The sequence below is a fragment of the Eimeria acervulina genome, genomic scaffold, assembly GCF_000499425.1.
Source record: "Eimeria acervulina Houghton genomic scaffold, Eah_scaff280, whole genome shotgun sequence".
Lineage (NCBI taxonomy): Eukaryota > Apicomplexa > Conoidasida > Eucoccidiorida > Eimeriidae > Eimeria > Eimeria acervulina.
The window spans coordinates 3,983-20,313 of NW_013549921.1; the positions used below are offsets into that span (position 1 = coordinate 3,983).

Consider the following 16,331-nt stretch of genomic DNA (forward strand, 5'->3'; position numbering starts at 1 on the left):
CGAACTCATTGAGCGCAGCCAGCATTCTTAATGAAGAAGGGTACCAAAGTCTCAAGGCACACTATGAAGAACAGGGACATCAGTGACAGTGCGGGTCCTGGCCTATGGATCAGTAGGTTATACTGCACAAGAAAACAAAAAGGTGCTTACAAAGGAGCATGGGATAGCCGACCGCAGATATTGGGCTATCCAATGTGCCATTAGTACAGACTGCATCCGAGATAGCTACCAGATCTTTGGTTTCCTCGTAGCCGACAATGGTACATGGCGAGCGCGAGGAGGAGGCCGCTCTTGTAGTGCGCAGGCATTACAGTTGTACTCTAGTCGGACCTGTAGAGGTCTATCTAGCTGAAATAGTGCAAAAGCTACCTTATTAGAAATAACTCAAGTCTCTACAGACGGGAGATCAGGCCATCAGTCTAAGGGGGCTTGCCGGCAACTCAGGGATTGGAGGTGGCTGTGAGGCTGGCAGCGACGCCTGTGGGTCAGCGAAGATGGGCCTAAGATAAAAAGGACAACAATATTCTTGGATATTTTGAGGTTCTTTCAAGGGCTGTACGCTGGCAGTGCAGCATCTACATATATATATATATATATATATGCCGAGCGTGCACCTGATAGGTGTGCATAGGCTCAGCAAGCAGTAACAGCACATTGCGCTGTTCACTGCATTGTGGAACTGGCACTGACGCCTCGGCGCTGACCCACTAAAGGTCAGCGGAAGCCAGCTTATTATTTATCCTCCTTATTGGGAATATGGGACTCCGACAAGAAGGAAAACACTGTTGTTCAATATTTTGAGGACATTTCAGTGGCTAAGCGCTAACTGTACCATAGAAGTTCGAGTGTGCACTCAAATAAGTATGCATAGAGCCGGCAAGTAGTGGCAGTTGAAGCACTGTTTACTACATTTGGGGGCTTTTCCGGAAAGCCTATTTGGACTAAGGGGGGAAGTAATCAGTGAAACGTATCGCAGTTCGATCGCCTACCAGGTTTGGGCAGATCTCCTGGAGATGCGCCTACGAGACGGACGGGCCATAGATGCAACCGAACAGAAGGCACCCACAATCTCCGCACACCGATTACCTAGTGGGCAACCGGTTAGCCAACTCTCAGACAAGCCAAAGGCCAATGCGCGGGACCAGCAGAAGGTGCAAAAGGAACAAATGCCCACAGCCGCACCTCCTCCTCGCGGGTACCGCCGGCCCGTACCGTGAACAGCTCACGGCTAGGATTGACGTTCTTCGGGGAATTATGGAGCACTCTAGAGCGGAGGAGGCTTTCCCGATGTTCCGACTGACGCGAGACGAAGACGGGAGCACTATCTATGCCTTCTTACTACGCATCGACAGGAGCTCCACCCACATGGGAATGGAACAGGCTCAGTGGGGTAACGAGTTCATGGGGGACCTAGCGGGTCCACTTTTTCTGTACTGGACGTATTTTCAGAAAATATATAGGCTTAAGACGTTGGAAATTGGTGAAACAACATGAACGGTTCTGTAGTGAGATTACTAGAAGCGAGGTGATGGCGGAATTGTCTAAATCTGGGTGGACAGGGTTGGCCGTTCTTGAGCTGCCCTGAACTATTGCGAACCGCCCCCAAAATTCAGCTGCACTACTACAGCGGCAAATCATTCCACCTACTCAGTATGGTTACCTGTCCGCTTAACGTTAGCCAAGTTTACCAGCAAGTGGTGCTTCGTCATTTTCTTGCAGAATTTTCGGTGCATCCGTTGCGTCACCGTTCCCAGTCTCTCAGGTCCATCTTCGTTAACCAGAACTCCATTGCACCAAGGAAGGTTGCCATGTTGTCTCCCCGTTCACGAGGCAAATGTAGCAGCATGAATGGGGTTTACCCCTATCGTGTACTGGACATTCTCAGGGAAGTAGAGTTAAGTGCGCCAATCACACGGCCGTTACGGAGGTACATAGTTCTGCCCGCTCGAATACACAATGCCTGGGGTCCCAAGGTTCTTGGAAGTTAATTATAGCTACTTTACCTGCTGGAAGAAAGAAAACATGCCCCGGAACGGCCCCCAAGTGTAGCTAACAGTGTTCTCATTTGCCAGTACTTGTCGAACCAATTCATTGAGGTGCGCGCGCGATCTAAACACGCCTCACTCAGCGCATGACCCCTTGAAATAATCTCAGAATATCAAAGCATTGTCTGCTACTTTTCACCTGAGTCCATACCTACCAATAAAGACAGCACTAACAGATCTGAGTACCCGCTGATCCCCTAGCAGATCAGCGCCTCGGCTGCAGTGCCCGCCTCACAACCAGCCTTAGACCCTGGGTTGCTTCCGAGCACTCTTAGCCTAGTGGCCTTCTCCCAGTCCGAACCGATTTGGCGTATTTCTACAAAGGTATTTTTTTGCACCTTTTTATCCGGATGGACCTCTAGAGATCCAATTAGATTTCCATCGTAGTGCCTGCGCATACCATACTGCACAGCCTAGAGCTTATGGTTTAGACAGGCTATGAAACACAAACGGGGACTCATCTCTAGCGTTTCCAGGGCTAATTAATCGAAGTTAGTTAGACTACAACTGATAAAATAATTCACTCACAGCCAATTACATCCAAGCCACCAGCCGCAAATAACAAAAAAATAAGTGCATTCAATGATAAACACTATAACAATGTAACTCCGCTGGAATGCCCCAGAAATCAACAAACAACTACCGCCTTACACTTCGTGGGCTGGCGATGAGGTAGGAAAAGTGTTTAGGAACTAGGATTTAGTATTTGGGGTGTAGGGTTGACCCATCCTTGATTCAACTGGGCCACTTGCGCCGAGGGGCTGGTGACGATTAATTTTAAAGCCTCAAACGCCACTCTAGGCAGCTACGAAAACCTCGCTAGGTGAGGAGCTACCTAGCTAGCTAGCGTGCTTAAGAGGAAGCAGAACTCAGCAAAGTAGGACGTCCTCTCTGAAGTTGTTTTTACACTTTCTTGGGTGCAGGTTGTTGGATAGTGATTGCCATATTGCGATTTCTGATAATGACAGTTGTCTACAGCATTCGGAGTGCATGCACCAACAGGATTATCTTGGTGGGGCATATTAGGCTTGCATGTAGTGTTGTTGGCCTAAATGCAGTAGTTTGGAGATAGAACCTCTCTCCTGACCGAATCTGTCTCCTCCGTCAGAATCATTCTGTCTCCTTGGACAGAATCAGTCTGTTTTCCTATACAGAATCACTTTGCCCTTCTATGCAGCATCTATTTGCATGTCTCCTCAGATAGAATCAGTCTGTCTCGCTAAATAGTATCTGTCTGTGTGTCCCCCGAAGGAATCTGTCATCTGCCCTCATCATTTCTTTTCTCTCGACACCTGGAGGCAGCAGCGACTGTTGTAGCTGGTGATTGTGCACTTGGTTGTTCTTCGTGAAAGCTTCAACTCTGCTGCATTGCGTTATTTGAATGTAATACTACAAACCCTCCACTCAGGAGAACAAGCGGAATATTCGAAGAATAAGAGCATACTACTTTAATTCATATACTTACCTTTTGTTTAAGTATAACTACTTTTGTTTTAGTAGATTACGAGCAAATTTTGTCTTGCGGCGATCTCCCACTAAGAGGAGACAGCAGGGTCCTGGGCGCCTTTCATGCGTAAACACCCTAGAAGTCTATTCTATTACTTCTTTATGCCTGCCTCTATTCTTTTTTCTCTTTGTTTCCGTAAGACTTGCTTAAATTCTTTCCGAAGGTTCCTGGGTTCGATTACCCACCTTCCGAAGGGCCCCTGGGGGCCCCCAGGGGCCCTTCGCGACCCCCGGGGGGGGCCCTTAAGGAGACGGGCAGGCCTCCGCCTTCCATTGGCTTTGAAGGTCTTCACTTGAGTGCACCTTCGTTGCACAATTGCTGATCTATATTGATATTGTTTGTCTTCTTATCAATTGAACTCCCTCAGCCGTCGCGGCAGAGAGGGAAGACCCACCAGAGGGGCCCCCAGTCTCGAAAGGTGTATCGTATAGGGAGCCCCAAGGGGCCCCGGGGTCCAGTGTCTTCTTGTTGCCCGAGTGCTGGGGGCCCCCAGAAATGGGAGCCCCCCAACGGAGCAGCGGGGACATAGGAAAAGCTGCGAAGAACAAGAGGCCCCGGACATCTGCAGCAGCAGCAGCATCTCCAGCAGCAGCGCCAGGAGCAGCAGCAGCAGCAGCAACAACCACAACGGCAGCAGCAGCCCTAACATCAACAGCAGCAACACCGGCAACAGCGGCTTCAACGACAGCATTCGCAGCAGAATCCATATTAGAGCCATCACCAGGACATTCAGCAGTCAAAGCAACGAAACGAACAGCAGCAGCAGCAGCAGCAGCAGCAGCGGTTGGGGATTCCTGCTGCAGCCCTAGTGTCTCTACACCCTCAACAGCTGCATCGATTACTCCTCGGCCCCTCCTTCACAATGGCCGCCTCATAGACAGCGACACAGAGGCCCCAGGGGCCCCAGGGCCCGCAGGGCTCCCAAGCCCCTCGGCGGGTTCCGCTGCTGCTGCTGAAGTCGTGGCTGACAGCTTCAACAGCAGCAGCAGCATCAGCAGCAGCGGGAGCAGCAGCAGCGAGGATACAGGGGAGACGTCTGTTGCCTTGAGGAGCTGGAGAATAGACAGCTGGCAGGTGGGCGGGCGGTGGGGTTGTTATCACTACCTCTTCCTCTCCTTCGTTCCCCGCTGCAGCTACTGCAAGCCATCAGGGGCCCTCCCTACACAGACACTCTCTCAGCGGGCCCCTGCTATCTCTTATATACAGACGTTTAGAGCATCCCTGCTGCAGGACCTCTAGGCGCCGTTTAGGTGCCCTATGGGTGGGGGGCTGGGTAGGTTGTCTGCTATCTTTGGAGACAAGAGACTACTGTTAATCTCCTTATTGTGCATGTGTTGTGCTTGTCTCTGTGCATGAAGGCTTGATTGTCTTATTTATGTATTTTAATAATAATAATAATAATAATAATAATAATAATAATAATAATAATAATAATAATAATAATAATAATGTTGCTGCATGCCTCTGTCTCCTCTCAACTGCTGCAGGGTCTGCCTGCGGCCCAAGATCCCTTCTGCTCTGTCTCCTCCCATCGAGTCGCTGAGGTGTACAGACAGCTGGAGGTGCTGCCTCCCCTCGTGTCAGCAGCAGAAGTACAGAGTCTCCTTGGTGCTCTATCCCAGGTGCAGCAGGGGCAGGCCTTTCTGCTGCAGGGGGGCCCCTGCGCCGAGCAGTTTTGCTGCTGCAGAGAGGAGACACTTCGCGATACAGCGGGGCTTCTGCTGCAGCTGGGGGCACTCATTGAGGCCCTTATTGAAATGCCAGTACTCATCGTGGGGAGAATAGCAGGCCAGTATGCCAAACCGCGGTAAGGGTTTAGGGTTTAGCATCTCTGGTTTAGGGTTTGGGGTTTAGGGTTTGGGGGTTTGGGGAGGAGTGCCTCGCGAAAGGCACCCAACGGGTGCTCCAGGGAGTTGAGCAGCAGCTCCTGCACGCTGTTGCTGCTGTTGCTGCTGTTGCTTCTGCTGGCATTGCTACTATGTTCTAGCTCTTGCTTAGGGTGCACCTGCTGGTGAAGCTACTTCTGCTGCTGCTGCTGCCGTTGCGGCTGTTGCTGTTCTTGCTGCAGTTGTGCTGCTGCTGCTGCTACTGCTGCTGCTGCTGCTGCTGCGTGTTTTGCTGTCCCTGCTGCTGGCGCTGCTTCTACTATTGCCGCTGTGCTGCTGCTGCTGCTGCTGCTGCAGGACAAACAGCATGGAGCAGCATGGAGACAGAGAAGTGCCAGCGTACAAAGGAGACGCCGTGAATGGGGAGGAGCCTTGCGACAGAGTGAGTTGTCTCTTTCTTCTGTCTTCTTTTGTTTCTGTCTCCTCCTTTTTCTGTCTCCTCCGTTTCCCGGCTCCATCTTTTTCTGTCTCCTTTGGTGGCTGATTTCCGTTAGAGTACGCTTATCTATAACTGTAAAGATCTCTATCTGCATGCGGGTCTCCTTTTTTCTTCTTCTGTCTCTTGGTGTGTTTGTCTCCTTGTAGAGCTCTCCCTTGTCTTTGTGCATGCATTTGTCTCCCCGGGTCGTTTTTTGTCTTTTTGGGGCATCTGCGTATTTCTGCTGTCTCCTTCTGACATGTACTGTCTCGTCGGGTGTCTCCTCTTGTGTGTATTATCCTGCGTCTCTTCTTGTCTTTATTCTCCTCTGTCTCCTTCTGTCTGTCTCTTAAATACCGGCTATATATCTAAAAGGGCATTATAGGCCTCTGTGATGCAGACGGGCGATTATCTGTCTCCTTTTTTCTCTGTCTCCTTCTCCGTGTGGCTGCCTCCCCTTGTTTATGATGCGCATCTATGTAAGCCTCATCTCATGGGATGTGCTGGTTTGGTTGCGTTTCTATCTTTTTTTGTTTCAGCGTTGCTGCCACCTTTTGTGTCTACTTCGCTGTCTCCTTGTGCTGCCCTTGTGATGTCTAGTTTTATGTCTTCTTTGTTATTTCCTCCTGTCTGTACTTCGCTGCCTCCTTTTTGCATCTCTTCGCTGATGTCTCCTTTTGTCTCTTGGCTGCTGTCTCCTCCTGCTAACTAGCTGTCTCTTTTTTTGTCTCTCCTTCGCTGCAGACACCCAACCCAGAACGAATGCTCGCCGGTGGGCTGTTAGCTTCCTCTACGGGTTTTGAGGGCTGCAGCAAGGAGACGGAAGGGGATAGTTGCATATAGAAGGAAGCAAACGGGAGACAAAAGGAGACACGCAGAAACACATATAGTCAAATGCGAGATAAGGGGAGACGCTTAGAGAAAGAGCAAATAGGATACGGGAGGAGACGCTCCGCAATTAGGGGGGTAGAGAGAGACACTCGGAGGCAGACATTAGCAAATAGGAGACAGAAGGAGACCCATAGGGGCAGAAAGTAGAAAGCGGAAGACGCGGGGAGGCACGCAGGGACAGATGCACTCCGATAGGAGACAACTAGGAAACAGAAAGGCGCAAGTAGGAGACAGAAGGAGAAGCTAAGAGACATAGAGAGGCAAACAAGGAGACTGTAAGAGCCTTAATGAAAGGAAAGAAAGAGATAGGAAGAGCTACAATAAAGCAAGCAAGGGGAGTAGGGGACAGGCAAAGAAAAGAGTATGCAGACAGAGACAGAAGCAGATGTACTTAGTCTCACAATAGAACGAATGGAAGCGCCCACCACCACTCTTATCCCTCGAATATTGTTAAGTGTCTCCTTTGTAAAGACAAACGCCAACAGATAGAGAAGCAGCACGACGCGCCGAAGGAGCAGGCCCAGCAGCGCACCAATTAAAGAGACAGCGGTAGAGAGAGACAGACACGAGGGAGGCAGAGCAGAAAACAGACAAAAGACAAGACACTGTTTCCTCTCCGGGTGTCTCTGCAGCTTACTTCCACTCCGCTGCGACCCTAAACTTCTTGAGGCAGCTGCTAGCGGGTGGGTTGAGGCGTATGGGCAGCCGCAGCAATGCAGGCAGGAGACAGGGGACAGTACAGAGACAAAAATGCGGCAGAAACAGACAGACAGACAAAGTGCTGCTGCTGTTGTTGTTGCTGCTGCTGCTGCTGCTTCTGCCCGTGTGGTGTCTCTGCAGAAGAGGGGACTCCGCCGTCTCCGCTGTGGGTCCCTAGGCCGTCGCTGAGCCTGCAAAGAAGGTGCTGTCTCCTTTCTACCTTTTGTCTGCTGTCTTCGTTTCTGTGTGTGTCTATTTGCTCCCCCTACCTTCTGCCTCTGTCTCCCTCTCTCTATCCCCCTCTCCCTCTCTCTCCCTCCCTCCCTCCCCCTCCTCTCTGTTTGCTGTCTCCTCCGTCTGTCTCTGTCAGTTCTTCGTTCCTTTTGCTGCTTCTCTGCTTCTTTCTACGTTATCGTCTTCGTGGGGTTTGCCTCTCTGTCTCCTCCTCTCTACTAATCTGCCCGTCAGGGTCGTTGCTATGGCTGTCTCTGTCTCTCGCCTCACCTTCCTTTAGGGTTTACGGTTGGGATTTAGGGTTTAGGGTTTAGAGTTTAGCTGCTCTCGCCTTTGGCTACCACAACAGAGGCCGTGAGCCTCTTAGCTCTTCGTGTAGGGTGTAGGGTGTAGGGTTTAGGGTTTAGGGTTTAGGTTCTGTAAGTGCATGTTAGAGACAACCAACAACTGCAGCTAACGCTCCACGCCGGCCAGGCAGAGGAGGGATGCCCTTGGGCTCTCTGCGGTGTCTGTACACCTCAGGGAGCACTTAACTCGCGTATGCGGGGCCCCGAGAGAGCGCATGCAGCCCCAAGTGCGGCAGACAAACTGTGGAGCAGCGATGTGGAGCGGAGACAAAGTAAAGATGGAGGGGGAGCAGAGCGAAAGAGAGACAGAGAAGCAGCAGAGGGAGACGGGGGAGGAGACGGGAGACAGCGCGAAGAGGAGACAGTCCCTGCCTGCAGCAGCACTAGCACCAGTAAGAAAGGCTTTAGGGTGTCCTGTGGTGTTTTATTGTCTCTTTTGCCTTGTCTTTCCTTGCTTTGCATGCACTTCTGTCTCCGCTTTACTCGCTTGTGCCTCCGCTGTTGCAGCCGCTAATATACACCTCCCACGAGGCCCTCCTGCTGCTGTATGAACAGGCGCTGGCTCGCCCTGTCCCTTCTTTAGCCTCTGTAAGGTCTCGCCTCTCTCAGGGGCAGCAGGAGACTGCTGCTGTCTCTTGAATTGCTGCTTTCACACCCCTTCTGTCTCCTCCCTGCCTCCAGCGCAGCGGCTTTCTCTATTGTTTCTGTTGCTTCTGCTGCTGCTGCCGCTGGTACATTTCTTGCTGCTGCTGCTGCTACTGTCTTTGCTGCTGCTGCTGCTACTGCCTTTTGATGTTTTTGCTGCTGCGGCTGCTCCCGAGGCTGTCGTCGAACTGTGTCTCCTGCCTCTCCCTGTCTCCTCTCTGCGTTGTACAGACACTTGCAGCCAGCGGTCACTTCCTTTGGATTGGAGACAGAACAAGACAACTCAACTTCGCCCACGTCGAGTTCTGCCGGTGCGTCTCCTCAAAGAACCCACTCTCTGAGGGCCCCAGGGGGGCTACCTGGGGGGCCCCCTGAAGGGCCCCCAATGGAGGGCCCCCTTGGGGAACCCATGAAGGGTCTCCTGGGGGTCGACCCCTGAAGGGCCTTCTAGGGTGCCTCCGGGAGAACCCCCAACTTGAGGCTCCCCTTAGTGCTCCACAGGGGGGTTCCTTGGGGGCCTCCCGTGGGGCCCCCAGGTGTCTCTGTCTGAGCACGAGGGCTCCTTGGGAGACACTAGCAGAGGCAGAGGGCCCCTAGGGACTGTTTTGTGTATTTGTCTGGCTTACGCTACACAACAGTCGCACATTGGCGCCGTTAGGGGCCCCCTTCGGGACGGGGGCCCCTGTAGAAAGAAGAGGGTACCAGAGGCAGAACTGCACACACCGCAGACAACCCGGGAGACTAATATATATATATATATATATATATATATTATGAATGCGTGTATGCGCGTATATACGCCTATATATGCGTGAGATGTATACATGCATATTTAAGCCTATGTAGGTACATTTATCTGCATATTTATGTGTATATGCATGTGCACATATGTCCACATATATATATATATATATATATATATATTTGTCTTGTTGTTCGTTTGGAAATGCATTAGGGGAGTGATGAATCCAATAGGCGTGAAGGTGGGCCCGAGTGCAGAGGCGAGAGAAATTGTGTCTCTTTGCATGCGACTGAACCCCCACAAGGAGAGCGGAAAGCTGTCTCTAATTACGCGGTGGGTGTGCGGTGTACAGACAGCGTGAAGGGTCTTAGGCTTAGGGCCTGCTGGGGTGTGCTAATTGGCCGCCGAGGTGTATAGGCACCTCGTGGTGTCCCCTTCTACCTATTTGGGTGTCTCTTCTGCTATCGTAATGTTGTCTTCTTTTTATGGCGTCTGCTCTTTCAATGCATCGTTTTTGTCTCTTTCTCCCTTATTACGCCTTTACTGTGTTTTGGTTCTTCTTTCTGTCTGCTTTTTGTCTCTGTCTCTCCTCGTGTCTCCTGATGTTGTGTTGTTTAGAGGCAAAGGAGACACTTCACCTTGCGGGCTCTCTGCTCTTTGTATTGCATGACGATGCTGCAGAGAATGTATATATGTATATATTGTACATAATATCTGTTGTTGTAATTGTGTTTATGTACTTCTGCTAGCTGGGCCTTCTTTTGTCTCCTATTTCTGCATGCATGGAGCATAAGAATCTCCAGGAGACAGGCGGATGGAGGCGCCTGTCTCTTTTTTTTCGTTTATGCTGCCTGTTTGCTTTCATGAACACAGCTGCGTATTTGGGGTGTCTCTGCAGGTTGGGCGTACACCGCGTGCGAGACTGTTTGCCTCCTCTAGTGGAGGCGGTGCATGCGGTGGGTCTCTTCTCCTGATGTGTCTCTTTGCCTCCTTTTGCTCGGTTGAGGTATCTCTTTGTCTCGTTTAAGCCTTTTTTCTGCTTTGTCTCCTCGCCAGTCTGTAGCAAGAGACAAAAGAAGGACGCCGCTAGCATAAACAAAATAAGATAATTATAAAAACGTATTTAGTGGGGGCCCTCGGGCACCTGACTATCTCCTCACATGAGCTGCGGTGTCCGTACACTCTGCTGCGCTGAAGCTGCTTCAGCAAAAGCAGCAGAGTTTGCGTGCGTTAACATGTGCATGCATGCAGATAAATGCATGCACCTATGCATAATTGCATGCAGATACAACATACATACACCCCTTGCATGCATGTATGCATGCAACCCCGCATGCATGCATGCATGCATACACCCCGGCATGCCTGCATGCATAAACGCCTGCATGCATAAACGCCTGCATGCATGCTCCCCTGCATGCATACATGCGCGTATGTGTACACACGTCTTGGGCTGTGTTGATGCTGAGGAACCAAAGCGGAAGCCTCTTCCATTTTCTTTTTAAGTGTCTCTGCAGGCCGGCACCCCTGTAGTGTGGGTCTGCGACCCCATGCATGGAAATACCCAGCTCGGGCCCCAGCAACGCAAAAGGAGACACCTTAAAGATATTTTAAAAGAAATACAACTCGTCGCTGAAGTACTACACCAAAAAGGAGACAAACTCGGAGGCATACACCTGGAACTCACAGGTTGGCTAATATGTGCAGCACCTGCATATACAGCCCAAACTACTACTACCAGCTGTATATACACCCCAGTACACTGCCTGCTGCACATACACCCCAGACGACTGCCAGCTGTCCACACTCTCCAAACTATTGCCCGCTATCCATACACCCCAAGTACCTCCCAGTTGTGTGTTCACCCCAAACTCCTGTCAGTTGCATATACACCTCAACTACCTTCCAGTTGCGATTACAGTGCATGTACGACGTGCTGCGCTATGTTGGGGAGTTCAGGCGAAGACGTCTGGGAGTGCGAAGGGGGCCCCTCCATTGCAGGGGCCCCTCCTTTATCGGTGCCTGTCTGCGACCCTCGTCTTAATTATTTGCAGTCTATTGAAGTCGCCTTTGCACTTGGCAAAATACTCAAACCCCAAAATGTACAAAACCCAACAACCCCCGCTTCCTAACACAGGGGGGCCCCTACTAGTGTCTCCGAGGCCCCCAGGGGCTCGGGGCCCACAGGTGCTTCAGGGCAGCCAGGGGTTTCAGGGCCTCCAGGGGCCCTGCGTTTCTTTTTTAGGATGAATAAACTTCAGGGGCCTTCGCTCGGGTGTACGTACACCCAAGAAGTATGCGAAGGATTCAAACCCTATGCAGTCCTCGCAGGGCAGGGAGCCGCTGGCTAGCTGAGAGGATATTTAGTTGGGGGCTAGCTAGCTGAGGGGGTAGGTAGCTTGGCTGGCTAGCTAGATGGGGAGCTAGCTAGCCGGGGGCCTAGCTAGGTGGGGGTCTAGCTAGTTAGCCGACAGGCTGGCTAGCTGAGGAGGTGGCTGCGTGAGGGGCTAGCTAGCTGATAGTACAGCTAGCTGATAGTATAGCTAGCTGAGGGACTAGCTAGTTGAGGGTGTAGCTAGCTAAGGAGCAAGGAATGCCTCCTTCAACCCCCTCGCCATTTGCTGCTGTCACCCGAGACGCGCAGTCTTAGCTTCAAAAGCAACAACGCTTTAAAGCTCAATTACAAAACCTCTATGGAGAGGCCCCCCAAACTCTTTCGAAGGGCCCCACAGCCCCTCTTGAGGGGCCCCAGAACACCCCTTTCGGGGGCCCCCAGACGCCCCTCTTTTAAGGGGCCCCCGGGGGCCCCTCTTTTAAGGGGCCCAAAGGCCTCCCCTTTTGGGGCCACCCCCCTTTTTCCCTCTTTTTGGGGGCCCCCAATACCCTCCCGCTTTTCAGGGGCCCCCATACCCTCCCTCTTTTGATCGACTATTAACCCCCGTGCTTTATAGGGCCCCAATTACCCTTTTGTAAGGGGTCCCCGGCGCCCACTCTTGAGGGGCCCCCAATACCCTCTTTTGAGGGCCCCCTGACAGCCTTTGGTAAGGGGCCATCAATACCCTCCATTGAGGGGCCCCCAATACCCTTTGGGGCCCCTGACACCCTCTTGTAGGGGCCGCCCACTACCCCCTTTTGGGGGGCCCCCAGCACCCTCTTTTAAGGGGCCCCCAATACCCTCTTTTGAAGGGCCTCCAGCACCTTCTTTTAGCGTTCTTCCTCCGACTCCTCTGAGCTGCTCGGTATTTGCTGCAGCAAATTCCGCACACAACCACAAGACAGCACGTCAGTATATACTTAGCCAGCTCGCTAGCTAGCTAGCTAGCTAGCTGGCTGGGGGCAGAGAGAGGTGCACTTGGAGAGTGAATGCCGGTGGGGTAGGAGGAGACTGAAAGGAAGAGACAGGCCCCTAGAGACAGCTCCAGCCCATGCGCAGCAGTAGCAAGACAGAAGCAGCAACAGGAGAGCAGCAGCAGCAGCAAAAGCAGCAGCAGCAGGAGGAGCAGCAGGATCTGACCTTGAGTATATTATCGCAGACTTTGTGTTTAAGCATGAGTCTGGCGAGAGCAGTTGTCTTGAAGCTGTCTGTACACCCCAACTCAGCAAACCCCACAACCGAATGCACCGCCACTCCGTCTATAAAAAATACCAAAGTAGGCAAAGAGCGAATGCGCAGTTTGCTGGTGAAGAAAGGGGCCTTCTCCGCGTTCATCCTAAGACGCACAAACCCTAAACCCTAAACCCTAAACCCTAAATGGGAACCCCTACACCCCAAACCCTAAACCCTAAACCCTAAACCCCAAACTTCAAATTCTAAACCTTAAACGGTGAGCAAACGGTTCTTACGACAGCAGAAACGCACCGCGCAAGGCCACCACCTTTAGCCCAAGCACCAAACCCTAAACCCTAAACCCTAAACCCTAAACCCTCAAACGTACTTGAAGAAGCGCGTCTCAATGTGCACTTTTGCGAGAACTTCCAAATGCTTGTCCATTATACGGCAACGTTCAAAATGAGGGCTAAAAAAGTGACAAACCTGAACAGCAGCAACAGCAGCAGCAGCAGCAACAGCAAGGAAAGCAGAGTCAGATAAAGCAGCAGCACAGAAAGCAGCAACATAGAAAACAATAGCAGCACACAAAGCACCAGCAGCAGCAGAGAGAGCAGCAGGCCCCTCCATTATCTGGTTGCATGCATATTCGGGAGTCGGTGCTCTAGATGTGCCTCTTTAGGATTTAGGGTTTAGCGTTTATATATTTTTACATCTGTGTGGTCCACGGCTTTGAGATTAAGGGTTTAGGGTTTACGCCATTAGGATTTAGGGTTTACGTCTCTAGGGTCTGGGGTTTGCTTAGGGTTTAGGGTATATGCTTATACTCTCTAAGGTCTAGGGTTTGAGTATACTGTCTAGGGTGTGTTTCTAGGGTTTATGGTTTGGGGTGTATGCCTTTAGGGTTTATGGTTTGGGGTGTATGCCTTTAGGGTTTAGGGTTTAGGGTTTAGGGTTTACGGCCTTCGGTGCAGACGTGACGACCCCCAGGAATTCTGTCTCCTGCAGCTCGCTGTATTCCCCGTGTCCCTTCTCCCTCAATGCTGTTTGCTTCTGCCTTGCTGCCTGAATGAGGCACAGACAGCTGCTGCTGCTGCTGCTGTTGCTGCTGCTGCTGCTGTTGCTACTACTGGGGTTGCTGTTGCTGCTGCTACTGCTGTTGGTGCAGCTGCTGCTGCTTCGCACGCATCTGTTGCTTCTGCTTCTGTTGCTTATGCTGCATGTGCTGCTGCTGCTGCTGAAGCAAAAGGGATATTCGCTCGCTGCAGTGATGTGTCTGGAAGTCAAGGGTTTAGGGTTTAGGGTTTAGCTTACCTTCAGCTCCTGCATGCGTTTCTCGCGCCAGTGCGATAGGTCGTCGAGGCCTTCGCCGTCTCCCTCATCTGCAGCACACAGTTGGGGTGTACGTACACCTCAGAGGGTAAGCAGCAGCATTGCATGCTGCTGCTCCCGCTGCTGCTGCTTCTGCCGCTGCTGCTGCTGCATGCACCGTGCGGCATACCCTAACTGCTACAAAAAGAAATAAACACAAACCCCACCAGCGCCAGAGAAATCGCCGCCGCTGCCTCCCTGCTGCTGCTTGTGCTGCAGCTGCGCCGTCTTCTGCTGCTTCTGCGCTGCAGCAAACTTGTCTTGTATTGCCTTCTCCTGGAAAGCAGCAGCAGCAGCAACAGCAGCAGCAGCACGAAGCGTCACGAAAGCCAGTGTATCCTAGGTGAAGCCACGACAGCTCAAGCCCGCTCTAAACCCCGATAAACCCTAAACCCTAATAAACCCTAATAAACCCTAATAAACCCTAAACCCTAAACCCAGGGGTATATACCAGCACGATGTTCGTGGCGATTTGTGTGAGCTTCTGCGAGGTCGCCATTTCAGCAGAATTAGAGAAAAAGAGTAAAAATGAATGAAAAGCTTTTTCTATTTCTGAATCAGGTGTACATACACCTCAGGCCCACCGTCGTCGGCAGCAACCGCCTCACCGCAGCTGCAGGAAGATTAGGGTGTATTGAGGCGTTTAATTCGTCAAAGGGAAAGAAATATGTTTTACAATTTAATTAAATATATTTTTTAATTAGAAAAATAAAGAAAAAAACAAAAAGAATACAACAGAACAGACAGACCGCCTCAGCCGCCGGGCGCCAGCAGTAGCTGCCAAAGAAGTGTGAATTAGAAGGAATAATACAAAGAAACAAGCAATAATATGTTTATTCAAATTAAATTCTTTTATTTTCAACTAAATATACCACTTTTAAAGACATCTTAAAGCTGCAGTGTACACACAACTCAGACCAGCGGGAGGGGCTGTTGTGACCCTAATTAGGGTTTAGGGTTTAGGGTTTAGGGTTTAATCTGCTGGTGTAGCTGCTGCAAGATTCGTTCTCTCTAGGTTAAAATATAAACACCGCATTTCTGCTTATACACTCCAGGTGTATTATAATAAGATATCTGTTGGGGTGTATGCGTAGATGAGGTATATGCATGTATGTGTTTGCACACACAACTGAATGCTCAAGCGCCTTCGTAGCGCTGTAGTACGTACACCTCGCTGCAGGCTGCTTTAAATAGAGAAGAAGGCTGCAGCTGATAAGCTATGGGTTGGCTTCAAGAACAAATACAGATGAAAGCATGTAGCTGTATAGCGATATAGACATTTGCTAAGAACCAAGGGGGCCCCTATAAAGTTCCTATACCCATCTTCAGGGGCCCCCCAAATATATCGATGGGGCCCCCAACCAGAAGCCTATACCTGCACTAGCGGGGCCCCCTCAAAGTCAGTATACCCTTATTAAGGGGCCCCCCTAACCAGCTTCATCCTCATTAAGGGGCCCCCTGCAGAGGTCAATATCCATATTAAGGGGCCCCCTAAGAAGTTAATATGCATATGAAGGGGCCCCCAACAGAAATATATGCTCATAGAAAGGGGGGCCCCCAGGTGTATATACCCATAGTAATGGGGCCCCCCTTCGTCTCTTCGACTTAATTGTGAGGCCTTAAAGAAGAGCAGCACCTGAAAAGAAATGTTTGATGTTTTTCTGTCTTATAACAGAGTCGTCTGTCTCTGCGCTGCAGAGACATTTCAACTGTACGTACACCCCAAGCATAAGCAAGGAGACACTCAAACCCCACTTCGCATGCAGCACGCTGCAGCATCTATTGCAGCAACAGCAGCAGCAGCAACAGCAGTAGAAGCAGCAACAGCAACAGCAGTAACAGCAGCAGCAGGAACACAAGGACGCTCGTTGCAACCATAAAAAAAATTAAATAGGGCAATGTCTCTTCGTCTGGCTCTGAGATGCTGAGCCTCGTTGCTGCTGTCGCTGCAACGGCAGCAGCAACAGCAGCAGCAACAGCAGCAGCAGCTCCTGCTGCT

At 51.1% G+C, this 16,331-nt stretch overlaps 4 protein-coding genes across 4 annotated transcripts; 3 read left to right on the forward strand and 1 right to left on the reverse strand.

Moving 5' to 3' along the window:
- Nucleotides 1-1,131: 1,131 nt before the first annotated feature.
- EAH_00030400 (hypothetical protein) lies at nucleotides 1,132-1,494 on the forward strand (the record flags this gene model as incomplete). The annotated part of the gene is made up of 1 exon (XM_013396147.1): nucleotides 1,132-1,494. The coding sequence occupies one exon, from the start codon at nucleotides 1,132-1,134 to the stop codon at nucleotides 1,492-1,494; it is 363 nt and encodes a 120-aa protein (XP_013251601.1).
- Nucleotides 1,495-2,661: 1,167 nt separating this feature from the next.
- On the forward strand, nucleotides 2,662-6,449 carry EAH_00030410 (DAHP synthetase, putative; the record flags this gene model as incomplete). Its single annotated transcript, XM_013396148.1, has 6 exons — nucleotides 2,662-2,717; nucleotides 2,969-3,057; nucleotides 3,920-4,626; nucleotides 5,040-5,359; nucleotides 5,736-5,820; nucleotides 6,396-6,449. The coding sequence occupies 6 exons, from the start codon at nucleotides 2,662-2,664 to the stop codon at nucleotides 6,447-6,449; spliced, it is 1,311 nt and encodes a 436-aa protein (XP_013251602.1).
- A 1,856-nt stretch (nucleotides 6,450-8,305) lies between these two features.
- Nucleotides 8,306-10,388, forward strand: EAH_00030420 (hypothetical protein; the record flags this gene model as incomplete). The annotated part of the gene is made up of 4 exons (XM_013396149.1): nucleotides 8,306-8,419; nucleotides 8,904-8,983; nucleotides 9,628-9,747; nucleotides 10,313-10,388. 4 exons carry the CDS (start codon nucleotides 8,306-8,308, stop codon nucleotides 10,386-10,388), a joined length of 390 nt encoding a protein of 129 aa, XP_013251603.1.
- Nucleotides 10,389-12,618: 2,230 nt separating this feature from the next.
- Nucleotides 12,619-14,831, reverse strand: EAH_00030430 (hypothetical protein, conserved; the record flags this gene model as incomplete). The annotated part of the gene is made up of 6 exons (XM_013396150.1): nucleotides 12,619-12,660; nucleotides 12,929-13,124; nucleotides 13,350-13,447; nucleotides 14,276-14,343; nucleotides 14,500-14,608; nucleotides 14,784-14,831. 6 exons carry the CDS (start codon nucleotides 14,829-14,831, stop codon nucleotides 12,619-12,621), a joined length of 561 nt encoding a protein of 186 aa, XP_013251604.1.
- Nucleotides 14,832-16,331: the final 1,500 nt, after the last annotated feature.